Source organism: Humulus lupulus, chromosome 3, assembly GCF_963169125.1.
Source record: "Humulus lupulus chromosome 3, drHumLupu1.1, whole genome shotgun sequence".
Classification (NCBI taxonomy): Eukaryota; Viridiplantae; Streptophyta; class Magnoliopsida; order Rosales; family Cannabaceae; genus Humulus; species Humulus lupulus.
The window spans coordinates 163,638,140-163,653,789 of NC_084795.1; the positions used below are offsets into that span (position 1 = coordinate 163,638,140).

At 37.6% G+C, this 15,650-nt stretch overlaps 2 protein-coding genes across 2 annotated transcripts; both read left to right on the plus strand.

Annotated features, from left to right (window-relative positions):
- The first annotated feature begins 7,703 nt into the window (after positions 1-7,703).
- LOC133825192 (uncharacterized) lies at positions 7,704-8,858 on the plus strand. Its single transcript, XM_062258170.1, has one exon. It carries the CDS (start codon positions 7,704-7,706, stop codon positions 8,856-8,858), a length of 1,155 nt encoding a protein of 384 aa, XP_062114154.1.
- A 1,075-nt stretch (positions 8,859-9,933) lies between these two features.
- Positions 9,934-12,228, plus strand: LOC133825193 (uncharacterized). The gene is made up of 4 exons (XM_062258171.1): positions 9,934-10,597; positions 10,697-10,759; positions 10,955-11,126; positions 11,199-12,228. The coding sequence occupies exons 1-4, from the start codon at positions 9,934-9,936 to the stop codon at positions 12,226-12,228; spliced, it is 1,929 nt and encodes a 642-aa protein (XP_062114155.1).
- The last annotated feature ends 3,422 nt before the right edge of the window (positions 12,229-15,650 follow it).

Below are 15,650 nucleotides of genomic sequence, written 5' to 3' on the forward strand. Positions count from 1 at the left end.
TTTATAGCAGGAACAAAATCGTTTCGAATTCCACCAATGGACGGTCCCGATCTTCCCATACCGCATGCATCAAATCCAACGGTTGGGGATGAAGTGCCGGTCCAATTTAAGACTCCTCGGATGGGAATAAAGTATTTATTTCCCATCATTATACCATCTCGGGCCCAGTGCACCATTAAATACCGTCAAATCACTACTCAGCCAGTCGCCTCACGCACACGTCTTGGTCACAGAGCCATTCCCTGCATGACGCGTGGCCCTTGCCACACTTGAGTGCTTGAGTTCAAACAGAAGAAATTTCCTTTTTGTTTTGTACTGACACTCAGGCGGGAAAAAGGAACTCTTCCAGGAACACAGGAGGTGACCCCTCGCCTAATCTAGAGACCAGAGCACCCGGAGGACTGTACAAGCTCCCGGACCTCTCAAGCCCCGTGACCTTGGGGGGTAAATGTTATCCAGATTTCCGGATAGCGTTTAAATGGATAGCCTCGGGGAAGATAAATTATCAAAGTCTTTCACGAAAGGTGACCAGAGCTCGCGGATGGACAGAAAGGCTTCGCCTCTCCCGTTCAGTGTCCAGCAGACTCTTTCAAGCAACCGCGACGCGGAAGCTCGTCGATTCTCCCGGACTCCCAAAGGAATGTCCGTCGGGGAAGGTCCTTCCAGGAGAAGTTCTTATCAGGTTACCTTCGCGGATACAGTTCCGTGTCTCGCACGGAAGAAGACCAAGCGGCCGAGTCATGGAGGAGGCATAGTTGGAATGATATCCACCTGACACAGGATCCCGCCTGACACGCCCGACAGGTCGAGGCCGCACACATCCCAGCACGCCTAAAAGTACTATTTCGCCTACTGTTCCGCTGACAGCCTGGAAAAGACAGCTGCCTTTGTGCATTCCCCATACTTTCACGTGAATATACCCACATAGAGCCTGGTAGCCAGGCGACTACGGTAATTGTATCCCCTATTTATGGCTGGTGTAATTAAGACTCATGGGGGGCAGAGTAAAACCCTAATCAAAAACTCTGGCTATAAAGACCTCCTCATTTGGCAATAGAGAGGGGGGGGGGGGGGGGAGAAACGGATGACATAGAGAGAACTCTGTCAAAATCTCTCTAGCTTCGTCTTCTTCTAGAGAACTCGAGAGAAACACTGTGAGTTTGTGAGGTTCTTGTACACCAACCATTTTACTGTAATTCTCTACAAGTATAATAACATCGACTCGTGGACTAGGGCTCGTTAACGCCTGAACCACGTAAAAAACTTATTTGTCTATTTATATTTCTGCACTTCTACGGTTCTTATCCGTTTATTAGTTTGCCTGTATTCGTTTCCGAAAAACTCGGTAAACAATAAGGCAAAACATAATATTTTTTTTTCTAAGCATTGGATGTGTACAATTTAATGACACATCTTACACAAAGAGTATTATGTTTTTGCACTAATGAAGAACAAAGTGTAAATATGTTCTAACAATCTAAAATACAAGATGTTGACCCTCGTTTTGGTCAACTAACACGGAGTTAAATGCTTGATGTGATGGGAAGTGTTGAAATAGATCTAATGGAAATAACAGTAAACGACACAACAAATTATAGTGGTTCGGCCCCACGAATTGGTCATGACCTACGTCCACTTAAGCTATTATTAATATTAATTCTCAAAGGAGTGATCAAAGAACTAGGGTTCTTTGAGTTTCACAAGCCTTAGAGGGATGAATAATACAATCGGAAGATAATAGTTATATTTCTCTTGTAAAGCATAAACTTAAATCAGCCAAAAGTCCCTTCCTTGAGTTATTTCTCTCTATTTATAGGCTCAAGGAGGATTACATGAATTAGTTACAGATATTCTTTCCTAAATAATCGGATCATCAGGGATCATGGGAGATAATCTCGGATATGATTACAATTGTACAAGATTATCTCAAAATATACGGAGTATACGACCAAGCTGGTCGTATGTAAAATCCAAATGCTATGTCAGGGGAATCTCACTGGTCGATGGTCGAACATAACTTCTGCCAGGTGTCAGCCACGTGTTAAAAATGTTTGCCACGTCATCCACGCCTGCTTTTTGGACAACACAAGATATTTAAGATGAAAGAAAATATTTGAAGAAGAAAATCCATAAACATTATTGCACAAAATGGGAAATCAACATACAAAATAAACACTATCTAGTTGCATATTGTTTCATCATCACCTTAATAATCTTAAAAAGATTAGAAACTCATAACTAGAATAGAAATTACAAACAAAAAAATTACAAACATAAATAGGAAAATTTGGAGGAGAAACCCCCAAATTTTTCCTCCAAAAACTCATAGAAAAATGATCAAAAAGAAGAAAAAGATGAAGATAATTGAGAGGTCTTGAAAGTGTAGAACTTGTGTAGTGTAACCTCCTCTAAAATAAGCACCCCCAAATCCCTTATTTATAGCCAAAAGAAAGGGTATTAAAATAATCAATTTAAATTAATTAAATTGATTAAATTAATAATAATAGGACAAATAAGGATAAATTATAGGGTGTAATGATGATGTTTTGGGGTAAAATGTGTAGAAAAATTTGGGTAAAAAGTTGGCATTTTTGACAAAGGGGACAAATGTACATTGTTGGGCTCAAGACAATAGGCAGCTGGCTTGGTGTGGGTTGGCAGGTGCTGGAGGCTGCTGGGCCAAATGGGGCCAGGCCCGTGGGAGTTGGAGAAAGGTTTGGTGGAGTGCTGGCCGAAACTTGGTGCATTGGCTGAAGGAAGGGGCACGGTTGAAGAGGTTGTGAGTTGTAGCTGAAGGCTTGTGGCATCAGGTGTTGGGCCAAGTGGTTGGGTTCTTGGGCTGGTGTGGGCCAGACTTGCTTTGGGCCTAGGAAAATGCCAATTCTTGTCTTTCTTTCTTGAAAATGCCACATTTTTTTCTTCTTCATTTTTCTTGGTTTTTCAAACACCAATAATACAACATACTCCCTACAAAATAAACATAAATTAAATCATAATAAAATATTTTCAACTATAAAATAAATCACGTTAATTCTTTGAAAATATTAATTATAACTTAATTTATATTTAACATTTAAGTTCAATAATACAACATTTTTTTTACCTTAAATTAAACAACAATAATTCAAATAATTAACTACAACATTTTACAACAAAATAACTATAAAAACACACAAAAATATATAAAATCAAAATAAACCCAATAAATTCAAAATTACTTTAAAACTTAATAAATCAATTAAAACTCAAGAATTAAGCAACAATTAGCACATAAAAAGTGGTAAAATAACTCTATTTTGTAGAGTTATCACACCCCCAAACTTAATATTTTACTAGTCCTCAAGCAAAAGAAAAATTAAAAACACACACATTTGTATATTCACTCAAAATGAAAAGGAGTCTAATATAGATATGCAATTTTGAATCTATAGCGGAGTCACGAGGAATTAATAAGGTAGTGAGATTAACAGATCTAGAAATGTACATCCTTATCCAATCCTACAACAAACTTAACAAGGCCATGAGCAGTGTCATTAACAGATCTAGAAAAAAAAGATATTAATATCATTAACTAAGTTAGAGAAAATAGAAATTTGTTTATCACTTCTATGCTTATTGACAACCAATGGAACAGTAAGAGCATCTGTTTTAACCAAATGTATAAGTAGACCTAAATCAATTGCCCATTGGAGACCAATAATCAAAGGTTTAGCCTCCATTTCCTTGATTGAAAAATTCCCAACGAAAGGTTTAGACATAGCAGCAACAACATTTCCAAAACAATCTATCACAACAACACAAGCGCCCATGACTCCATCTGAAGCATTAGTGGTTGCATCTGTGAGGATTTATGCCCTAAAAATATGTAAGAAAATATTTTATTGGTTTAAATAAAAGTACAATTTTATTATATTTGAATGTTATAATTATTGTTTGAATAATTTGTATAAATATCAGAAAATTCCATATTCATTTATGAGAATATGATCTTGTATTAGTACGAGAGAATTCAGATCATATATAATGAATAAAATAGTCAGCAACGTATTAAAGTAAGAAATCTTTAATGAATGATTGCTAGTACGATTTACTAAGTATATGAGATGCAAGTAATCTAGATTCAAATTAATTATGTAGATAGACATCTTAGTAAATGTGTTGTATATAATAGTGATTATATATGACATGAGTGATATGAATTAATTATCTTTATAAACTTACTGTTTTCCATAAAGATTTCATTCATATCACAATAGATGATCATTTGTAGATCAATCTAAATCATGAGTAATCATGAACTCTTGTTTATGTTAATTGGATCTTTTGATTCATTCGTTAAGGTCTCTTAATCTAAAAAGGCTAGTGAATTTTGTTTTTGAGATTCAATATCGTGAATAGCTAGGAACATGATTTTACAATAATGGAATCCATGTTTTCCTAATAGATCGAATATTGGTTCCCTCCAGGGTTAATTCTAAGACTGAATAGTTATTGAGCTCAAATCTATAGTTTGATTATATATTCATTATTCGCTAATGAATAAATGATACTTAAGGAACAAGAGGTAATTAGAAGAGTAAAACAGTAATTTTGACTAGTCTAATTAGCAAACCAATAAATGGAGGACAAAACTACATTTATTGATTACATCAATGGACTACAAGAGAAAACTCTGTAAATATAATTCTATAAATACTTAGAGTGCAATTCCATATTTATAGTGGAATAATCATGAAATTAATAAATAAGATTATTGAATTAAAGAGTTTAAATAATAATCTAGTTTATTGGAGCTTCGTATTATAGGTCTATGATCCTCAGGTCGTCTCTGTCCTATAGTGTCAATGGTAAGGATGTCACAAGGAAGATTAATAGAGAAAGGGATAAATTGTAAATGAATAAATTTTCCAGGGCAAATAGATAATTATGTGATAATTATAAGCAATTCATTAATTGTGAATTAATTAATTTACTAATTAGTTTTATTTGAAAGATTTTATATTAGTTAAAATAAATATTAATCATGTTTGAATTAATATTTGAGAGAGTTTAATTATTATGAGATAATTATTTAAAACTGAAAGTTTTTAAAATAAAGTTAATTTTGAATGAATTGATATATATTTTGGGAATATATATGTTGTCTTAAAATTAATTAGATAAACACATGAGAAAAATTAGGGATAACACATTAGTGGCACAGTGAGTGGCATGTGACTCACTGTGCCTAACAGTGAGTGGCGCCACACATGTGTGTGCCACATTTATGAGATTTAAATTTTGAATTTCAAATTAATTTGTTTATTTTATTATTTAATTATACTTTTTAAATATGAGTTAAATTAAATAATTAAAACATATTATAACTGATCATTTTTAATTTAATTGGATAAAGAATATTAGAATAATTTTAATTATCTTTATAAACTTGAAAAGAAGTCATACTTTTTCAAGTTAGAAGTTTCTTGGTTATCTGACTCTCTCAAATAAAAGAAACTATAGAATTTTCTCTAAGCCTGAAATTCTAGAAGTTTCCATTGATGGGAAAACTTATACAATGTCTTAATTATTTTCATATAAAACTTATACTAAACAAATTAATATAAGACAATCTAGAACATGTTTCTATAATTGAATTTAGATAGAGATAATGATAAGAACACTTACATTATATGCATCGGAATGTAATAGTCATTCCTTCAGTTTCTCTAACCCTTGAATCATTTCTGTGATAGAGTATACCAAGAAACTGAACCGATCTTCAATTTTCTTCACAACCTTCCAAAGTATCCTTTGAATCACCTAGACTAGAGTAGACAATTATCAACACATGAGATAGATACTAAGAGAAGAAGAATAGAAGAGAATATTGAGGCTTAGAAAAGACTTATGTTGTAGAGAGAATCTAAAACCTAGAGCATCAAGAATAGATCTTCTGATCTTCTCAAAACAAGTGATTCAAAAATCTGATTTCAACTCTCACTAAGCATTCCTTTTATAGGCTCTATTAGGTCATTTATTTTAATTAAAAAATCAATAAATAATAGATAATATTAGCCATTAGGTCGAAATTATCATGGGCTTTAGGCTCGTAAAATTTCCCATTTAATTTTAAGCCCGTGGGACTTAAAATCAAGCCATGTATTATTTTCGATTCATTACTTAATTAAATAATTATTTAAATCCTTTATCAAATTTATTATTTATAATTTGAACCTTGATTTAAACTTATTTATTAATTTAGACACCAATTTGTCTTAATTAATAAATCTACCCTAAAATCTCTTTTCTTCTCTAAATTGTATAACTCAGTGAAACTATCCAAAATTGACCTGAAGAACTTTGATAATTCTAATTGATAATTAAATCATTTAATTGAGACTATCTAGATGATTTTATCCAAGGTACAGTGGGGACCATGGGCCTATGAAATCAAGTTCCAATAAGTTATCATAAATTTAACAAATAAATCTACTAACTTATTAGTTCCTCGTGACTCCACTAAAGGTTCAGAATTGCACTCTTGAATTCATAGAACGCTCTATAAGCAGTATAGATAAGTTATTAGTTATCCATTGTTACAACCATAATTGTCACTCAATCCTCTATAGACGGTCCACAATGAGATGGGACTAAAAATATTGTTTTACCCTTCATTGTATTTTATCCTTAAAACACTTAGTTACTTGTAAATGATATTTCAGTAAACTATTATTAATTACTGAAATGAGATCTCTATAATTTAGCACCTCGAACCAAAATAAAAGGAAACCATAGTTTTACTTCTTCATTCGAAGCTATAGATGTTTATATCTATGATTAACACTCCCACTCAAATATACTACCAAGTTCCCAAGATGTAAGTATGGCTAGTCCATAGGGTAAGCTGATAACGAACAAGTCAAAGGACTAACATAATACAATGAGTAAGAATACTAACCACTTAGAATTGAGATTGAATTGACCTAGTGTCAACTATATGATATGACTAGAATAGATAATAACGGTATGTTTACTTATCCTATTTACTGTCAATATCGATCCAGTCCGGTGTAACAAATACATCCGATCTTATCTACTTTGCTAATGTCCTAGAAAGAACATAACACTACGATGTGTAAGTAGATCATATCATAGATTGACAAGTCAGTACACTGACTAATCTTATGATTAACTTATGTTTGAACATATAATCATATTTATATTCCACTGTGATTACGTCACTATAGATACGATTAGCTAGATGCTCGGGATTTAATAAAAGTTTATATTAAACAAATAATCATGCAAATAAAACCTGTGAGCAAAGTAATTGACCAAGTCAAAAATTGATTTCTGTTCTTTTTATTGATAATAAAATGAGATTACAAAATATAATAACAACCATAAAAAATAAACTTTTTTTAAGAAAAAATAAAAAAAATAGTAAAAGCTTGTGACTCGGTTTGTTCTCTTCCATGGCGAAGAAGAAGAAATTGATTCGTAAGCTTGAGATTCATGTAGGAGAGCAAGATAATCTGTTGATTCACGATGAGAAGGCTCCGATTGGTTCAGTTCCTAAGGGTTTGGCAATTGATGGCCCTGCGGCTGATGGTCTGAATAATATGGACAAGGTTAGATCTGAGGGTTTGAATCTCATTATTGAAGAGGACCGACTGAATGCAACTAATGGAACCTAGGAAATCGACACTAGGGGAGATGGAATGGCTACTCCGGGTTCGACTGCTGCTTCCTGGGCGGATAAGGTGGATGAAGGGGATTTTCAGACTTCGGCTCACCGTCAATGGCAGCAGTTCACGGCAAGTAAGCTCTCCTTTTCTGACCAGAAACTTGAATTTACTGAACCATTGTTTAGAGATGGACAGAAATATGCTAGGGTTGACGTTGAAGAGGTCAAAGTTCAACCTGCGAATTGGAGTTCGGTAGTAATTTGTATGGTTCTTGGTGCTAATCCTCCAATGGCTGTTTTTGAAGGATTCATCAAAAGAGTTTGGGGTCATCTAGGGATTGCTCAAATTGCTAGAATGACAATGGGGCTGACCATGGTCAAATTTAATGATGATGCTACAAGAGATCATGTGCTGGAGAATGGTATACTTCAATTTGATAGGAAACCTGTTATTATTCGGCCATGGACTGCTGATCTCAGTGCAGTTTGTCTAATTCGTTCAGTTCCACTGTGGATTCGATTACATGACTTAGGGCTTCAGTATTGGGGAAGTAAATGTCTTAGTGCACTTGTGAGCATGATTGGTAAACCGATTATGGTTGACAAGTTTACTAGGGAGCGTTCAAGAGTTCAATTTGTTAGAGTTCTTGTGGAAATAGAAATAACCGATAATCCTCCTAGAAATATTCAGTTTCTTAATGATCATGGCCAGATTATGGAACAGGGGGTGGAATATGAATGGTTGCCTATTAAGTGCAAGGTTTGCTCTGGATTTGGTCATTCTATGGTGGATTGTCGTAAGGAGCTGAAAGCCCACTGGGTTAAAAAGGATATTGTGGCTAAAACAGAGGTAAAGGAAATGAGGGATAAGGATTCAGCTGAATCTGAAGGTGAGATGCCTGCGATTTTTCCTAGTGCTACTGGTACAGAGGGTTTTCAGGTCAAGAACTCTGAGGGTATTCAGCTTACAGCCTCGGCTAATGTTGATAAAGCTAAGGGTGCAAATGAAAGTAAACAATGGCACACACCAAAGCATGTGGCTACTCAATCTAAACAAGGATTGGTGGCAGGTATTAGTTCTCTTCCTTCTGAGCAAGGGAAAAAGCAGTTGAATAAATTTGAGGTGCTTCAAGAGCAGATGAATGGTGGAAAAGAAGGTTACAATGTCTCTAATTCTTCCTATGGATAATTGTAATATTTTGAGTTGGAACTTGAGAGGGCTGAATAGTTCTAATAAACATACTTCAGTCTTAGATTTATGTAGCAGAAATAAAATTGGAGTTGGTGGTTTTTTAGAAACTAAAATGAGGGGGAACAAAATTATGGAGTTCATGGAGCATAAACTTCCTAACTGGGAGTTTTACTCTAGTTCGGTTACTAAGGGTAGACTTTTGATAGTTTGGAGGAAGGTTTTTGTGAGGATTACAATTATAGAGGAGTCTAATCAGTATGTTCATTGTTTGGTCAAAATGGCTGGTCAGAGGCAAGCTTTTTATGTTACATTTGTCTATGGTCTCAATACGATAGAGGGAAGGAGGAGTTTATGGCAAGGGTTACAAAGGATATCGCTCTCTGATAAAGCTTGGATCATTTTAGGGGATTTCAATGCCCCTTTCTCTGGTATGGACAGATCTGGTGGGAAACTGGTTTCAGGTTTGGAGTTGGCTGATTCTCTCTAGTGGCTTGCTGATACTCATGTTGAGTCTCTTAAGAGTATTGGTTCCTATTTCACTTGGAAAAATAACCAAGAAGGTCCAGCTAGAATCTATTATAAAATTGACCATGTGTTCATGAATGAGGATTGACTTGATATCTTTCCTCATTCTACTGCTGTGTTTAGATGGGAAGTATTTTCGGATCATTGCTCTTGTGTTGTTACTATCTTGCCTATGGAGAAGGTGGGTATCAAACTTTTTAGGTTTTACAATTTTTGGACAGACCATCATGATTTCAAAGAAGTGGTTATGAGTAGTTGGATGATTCCTATTAAGGCGATTGGTTTAAGGGCTATCTACTTAAAGACAATGAGGCTGAAGCATAGATTAAAAAAATTTAACAGAGATAACATTGGTGACATAGGTTTGAACTATCACAAAGCTAAGGAGGCTTACCAGGAAGCTCAACTTTAAGCTCAATCTCATCCTCGAGACTACAGCTTTCAAGAGGTAGTGAAAGTAGCTACTGAAGCTTTCACTATTCAGGAGCATATGTATTATAGTTTCCTAGCCCAAAGAAGTAAAATTACTTGGTTAAGGAAGGGAGATATGAATACATCTTTTTTCCATGCTTGTTTGAAAAAGCGCAGAGCTGAAAATGGTATTGCAACCTATATTACTGAGCAAGGTAGATTGATAGATAATTTTCATGATGTAGTCTCTCACTTTGTAAAACATTTTAGAAGTTATTTGGGTAGTCCGAGTTCGGCTACAGGCAGGATTGATTTACACTGTATTGAGATGGGTACCAAGCTCTCGATAGATCAAAAATTGCTTCTTTTAAAACCCTTTTCTTGTAAGGAAATTCGAGCTGCTTTATTTGGTATTCCCATCACTAAGTCCCCTGGACCTGATGGCTTTGGTTCTAGTTTTTTCAAGGTTTTATGGCAAGAAATTAGGGATGAAGTTTGTTCAGCAATTGGTCAGTGTTTTAACACAGGGCATTTTCCTTCTGAGCTTCATGAAACTACTCTATCATTGGTCCCTAAAGTCACTAATCCATCTCAGGCAATAGACTACAGACCTATAGCTTATTGTTCTACATTATATAAGTGTATTGCCAAACTATTATGTTCTCGTATGGCTTTAGTCCTTCCTGATCTCATTCAACTGAACCATGGAGCCTTTATTAGGGGTCGTTCAATTGCTCATAACATCATGATATTTCAGGATCTTATCAAGAACTATCGGAGGACCTCTACTTCGCCTAGATGTTCTATTAAAATAGATTTAAGCAAAGCTTATGATACAGTCGATTGGTAGTTTCTTGAGGATCTTTTAAGGGCCCTTTGTTTTCCTATGAAATTTATAGGTTGGATTATGGTCTGCTTGAAAAATACTTCTTACTCTTTGCTTATGAATGGTAGAGTTCAAGGTAGGTTCAAGGGTAAGAAGGGGCTGCGTCAGGGTGATCCTATGTCTCCTCTTTTGTTTGTGCTTATCATGGAGTATCTGACTAGGAGCCTTCAACTAGCAGCTCAGAATTCTAAATTCAGATTTCACCCCATGTGTAAGAGCCTTAAGCTTCTCAATTTGTGCTTTGCTGATGATTTGATTTGATTTTGTAAAGGAACTCGTTCTGCTGTTAGCATTTTCAAAGAGGTTCTAGTGAAGTTTAGTGCTACAACAGGTCTCTCTATAAATGCTAATAAGTCTCATATTTTCTTTGGAGGAGTCATTGCCACTGAGAGAAGGATTATTGCCCAAGAGATTCAGCTACCTGAAGGATCCTTTCCTCTTAAGTATCTTGGGGTGCCTATGCGACCAACTAAGTAAAGACATGAAGATTGTGATATAATACTTCAAAAAATCAGATTGAAGCTTTTGTCTTGGACTAGCAGGCATCTGTCATTTGCAGGCCAAATGCAACTCATTCACTCAGTTTTGTTTGGGCTTCGTAATTACTGGATGAGTATCTTTGTGTTACCTCAGAGTATTGTTAAGGAAGTTGAGAAACTTTGCCGTGGTTTTCTGTGGGGTATTTATGGGAACAGGAGCAAGCTTCATATTACTTCATGGCAGCAGGTTTGTCTCCCTAAAGCCTATGGGGGTCTCGGTTTCAGAGATGGTGCCAGTTGGAATAAAGCTATATTAGCTAAATATATCTGGGCCATTTCTGAAAAGCCTGATATTCTGTGGGTCAAATGGATCAATACTATCTATCTAAAAGGCTTTAATTTCTATAATTACACTCTGAAACCAGATAGCTGTTGGTATTGGAGGAAGTTATGCCATTTAAGGGGCAAATTCAGTCAGACAGAGATCCTTGCTGCTGGGGTTCCAGGGAGATTTAAGCCTTCGAAGCTTTACAACAGCACTTTAAATCAGCAGCTGGTGGGCTATCATCAAGAAGTATGGTGTAAGCTTACACTTCCTAAGCATCAATTTCTTCTTTGGCAGGTGGTTAATGCTCATCTTCTCACTAGAGACAACTTGATCCGGTTTAACTTACAGGTGAACAACCTGTTATGTCCTGTCTGTGGTGGTCACAATGAGAGTCACACTCATCTATTTTTTGAGTGCTTCCTTTCTAAGATGATTCTTAATCTCATCTTTGCTTGGATAGGGTTTAAAGCTTGGCCTAGTGATTTCAATAGCTGGGTTGTTTGGCTTCCTAGTGGTCGACATGGCATTATTTCTTCTATATTGAACTTGGTTGTGGCTGCTGTTATCTACAGTATTTGGAGAAACAGAAATAGATGTATTTTTTATGGTTATTCTTTGATAGCTGATAGCATAGCTAAGGATGTTATAAACATAGTTAAGTACCGATTATACATAGTTAAAAATAGGAAGATTTCTCTCCAAGATCAGCTTTTTATAAGGAAACTCCAATGTAATTAAGTGGATTGTCAGTTGTTTATTTTTCAGTTGTCTGTATAGTTTGACTGTTAGTTACTTGGGTGAATTGGCCCTTCAATTGTATTGACTGTTTTGTTCAATGAAGTTCATTTTTCTTCATGATAAAATAAATGAGATTACAAAGAAATTGAGTTTTAATTAGGTCATAAACCCCAAAAAAATTCCCACTTGCACTAATTGAAACTAATGTCTTAATTCTACTAATCCTATATCAGTGATATGCTTATCAAATGTAGCTTCTGCTAGTGTCTTTGTAAATGGATCTGCAAGATTGTCTTCAGATGCAATCTTCATAACCTTCACATCTCCCCTGGCCACATATTCTCGAATTATGTGATACTTCCTTTCTATATGCTTACTCCTCTTGTGACTTCGAGGTTCTTTCGAGTTGTCTATCGCTCCTGTATTGTCACAAAACAACACAGGCGGTTTATCCATTTCTGGAATAACACCAAGATCCGAATAGAACTTCTTTAGCCAGACTATTTCCTTAGCTGCTTCAGACACAACTATGTACTCAGCCTCCATGGTGGAATTTGAGATCGTAGACTGCTTTACGCTTTTCAACATCGCAACTCCACCCCCAAGAGTAAACACCATTGTAGAAGTAGACTTCCTGTCATTGACATCAATCTGAAAATCTGAATTGGTGTAGCCTACACGATTCAGAACACCAACCTTGTAAACTAACACATAATCCCTAGTCCACCTTAAATACTTCAGAATATGCTTAACTGCTATCCAATGTTCCAATCCTGGGTTTGACTGATACCTGCTCACTACTCCCACTGTATAGCAGATATCTTGTCTAATACACAACATATCATACATCAGACTTCCAACAACAAATGCGTAAAGAAATTTTTTCGTTGCATTTTTCTCTTCCATTTACTTCCTTTAAGATACGCAATCTTGTAATAATTATATTGATTATATTTCCTTTTTATTACCTTGATACACAGATTTTAATGGTAATTAAGGCCCATGGCCCATGTAACCTCCTTGAGCCTATAAATAAGAATGAAAGGGCTCAAGAAGGGGGACTTTTTGGACTTTTGAACTTTTAGTCTTTGTATTCAGAGTGAAAAGCATAGTGTGACTATCCACCAAAATTGTAATTCTCCTAAGATTGGTGAAACTCAAGAACCCTAGTTCTTTGATCACAGTATTGGGATTCAATATCAATAAGAACACTAAGTGGACGTAGGTCATTACCACCTAGTTGGGGCCGAACCACTATAAATCGCTTGTGTCACTTTCTTTCCATTTGATTCTCTTCTTGATTTTCTTTTTGTTCTCTGTCGTTTATTTGACTCTGCGTCGTTGGCCAAATCAAGGGTCAACATTTTGGTGCTTTCATGGAGAGTTGAACTCAAGAACTTCAGGAAGATCAAATGGCAAAGACATCCAAGAGAGCTGGACAGACTTCTGGCGCTGCATCCACTTAGCCTCCTCTTCCAAATGTGGCTGAAAATAAGCCACACTTGGATTTTGAGGAGGAAGAAATGGATTCTGAGATGCTGAGGACAACACTGAGTGTGTTGTAGGACGAGTTGGCCAATCTGAGGGCCAAGTAGGAGAATGCGGCAGGGACCTTAGCGCTGCAATAGAGGGAGATTGCGTGTCAGCGTCAGGAGCTGAACGAGTGGCAGGCGGACATGGACCGTCGGCAGAGAGATGCCACGACCGCTCTTGAAGTAGCAATTCAGTTGGCTCGAGGACAAGCTGCGCTAGCCTCTCAACTGGATCAGCCACCAAATGCACCACCGCAGCAGGCCCCAAATTCAAGTCCTCCGCTCCAGCTAGCAAGCCTACAAAGGCCGGAGCTACCGTCTGTTGCTTAGGAGGATGTCCTAATTCAGGATCCTGATCAACAACCACCTTCTCAAGCTAGTTGTGCCAATCCCCAGCGCAAGAGGCAGAATAGGGCCGACAACCTCCCCAAAGCCCTAGACGCCCAGGGGACGATGAGCCAAATCCACCGAGTAGGGGGCGGCATCCTTCTGCTAACAGAAGGCACAACGAGTCAGGCTCTATAGTCAGGGCCCCCCACGGCATAATAATGCGTGGGGACCCACCAACCAATGCAAGCCTCCCCCTGACGCTCGGGAGATGCCAGCTAGAGGAGGAAACAGTGTGACCAGCCGGTCACGCCATAGTCGGTCGCAGTTTAGGGATGGCCATGACTATAATGAGGCCGATTCCGGCAGGAGGAATGCTGGTCGAGGGCGTGAGGAAAGAGGTGGAAACAGAAACCCCCCACCGAGAGAAAATAGGCTTGCGAGCCATAACGCTGGGGGGCAGCCCAGATAGCATAACGTCTTTGATCGGCTGGGCACTAGGGAACAAAGGTGCAGAGATGATGACCTGAGGGACATGCTCAAAGAAAGGCGTGAGAGGTACGATGAGTACGCTCCTCTGACACCAGTCACCCCAACAATCCCAGATGCGGTCCAGGCTCAAATTGATGCTCTGAATCAGGCGGTACAATAGCTGGTCGGGAGCTGGACATCCTACATTGAGTACAATCGGAGGAGAGGCACTCCGTTTGTACAGAGGATTATTGTGGCAGAAACCCCCACCAAGTTCAAGATGCCAGTGCTGCCGAACTTCGATGGGTACGGGGACCCAATATCTCATGTAAACAAATTTGAGACACAGATGGATATTCAGAAGGGGTCGGGCGACGCCCCCTGCAGGATCTTCCCCCCCACTCTATCCGACACTACTCAGGAGTGGTTCTTTAAGTTCCCTCCTGCTAGTATAGTATCATGGGAAATGTTTGTAAATGAATTTTACGGACAATTCTATGCGGGTCACGTACACCTCACTGAGGCCAACCAGTTGGTCGAGATACCCAAAAGGGAGGGAGAGCCCTTAAAGGAATACATCCAGTGTTTCATGTGAGCAGCGGCTGGAGCCAAAACAGTGGGCGATGAGGGAAAGATGATGGCCTTAACTGCTGGGGTTAGGCGCCATTCTCCCCTCTAGAACAGCCTAAGAAAGAATGGGGTAAAAAGTACCCAGGAGTTTCTTGATCGAGCTGATTGATACATTAAGCTCGAGGACGCGATTGCCAACGAGGGGAAATCACCTATGAAAGATAAGGGACCAAAGGAAGATCCCGCCAAAGCCACCAACGGGTCAGATAAACCCAATGGCAATGACAAAGGCAACGGGAACAAAAATGGTAAGAATGGTGGAAAAAAGGGCGAACAATGAGCCATCAACGTCCGAAAACAAACGCCCCAAAGGCAATAGATACGAGCCGAGATTCACCAACTATATGGCCCTTGTTGAGAGTAGAGCAGAGGTCTACCAGGCGACCAGTGCCAATGTCTCATATAAGCGACCAGCACCTATCTCCAAGAGAGATACAACAAAATTTTGTCGTTTTCACAAAG

Coding starts and splice junctions, on each gene's coding strand:
- LOC133825192 (XM_062258170.1), top strand. CDS start 7,704: ATGGCTACTCCGGGTTCGACTGCTGCTTCCTGGGCGGATAAGGTGGAT.
- LOC133825193 (XM_062258171.1), top strand. CDS start 9,934: ATGAATACATCTTTTTTCCATGCTTGTTTGAAAAAGCGCAGAGCTGAA. Junction 10,760..10,954: donor TATGAATGGTAGAGTTCAAG/GTAGGTTCAAGG, acceptor GATTTTGTAAAG/GAACTCGTTCTGCTGTTAGC. Junction 11,127..11,198: donor GAAGGATCCTTTCCTCTTAA/GTATCTTGGGGT, acceptor TCAAAAAATCAG/ATTGAAGCTTTTGTCTTGGA.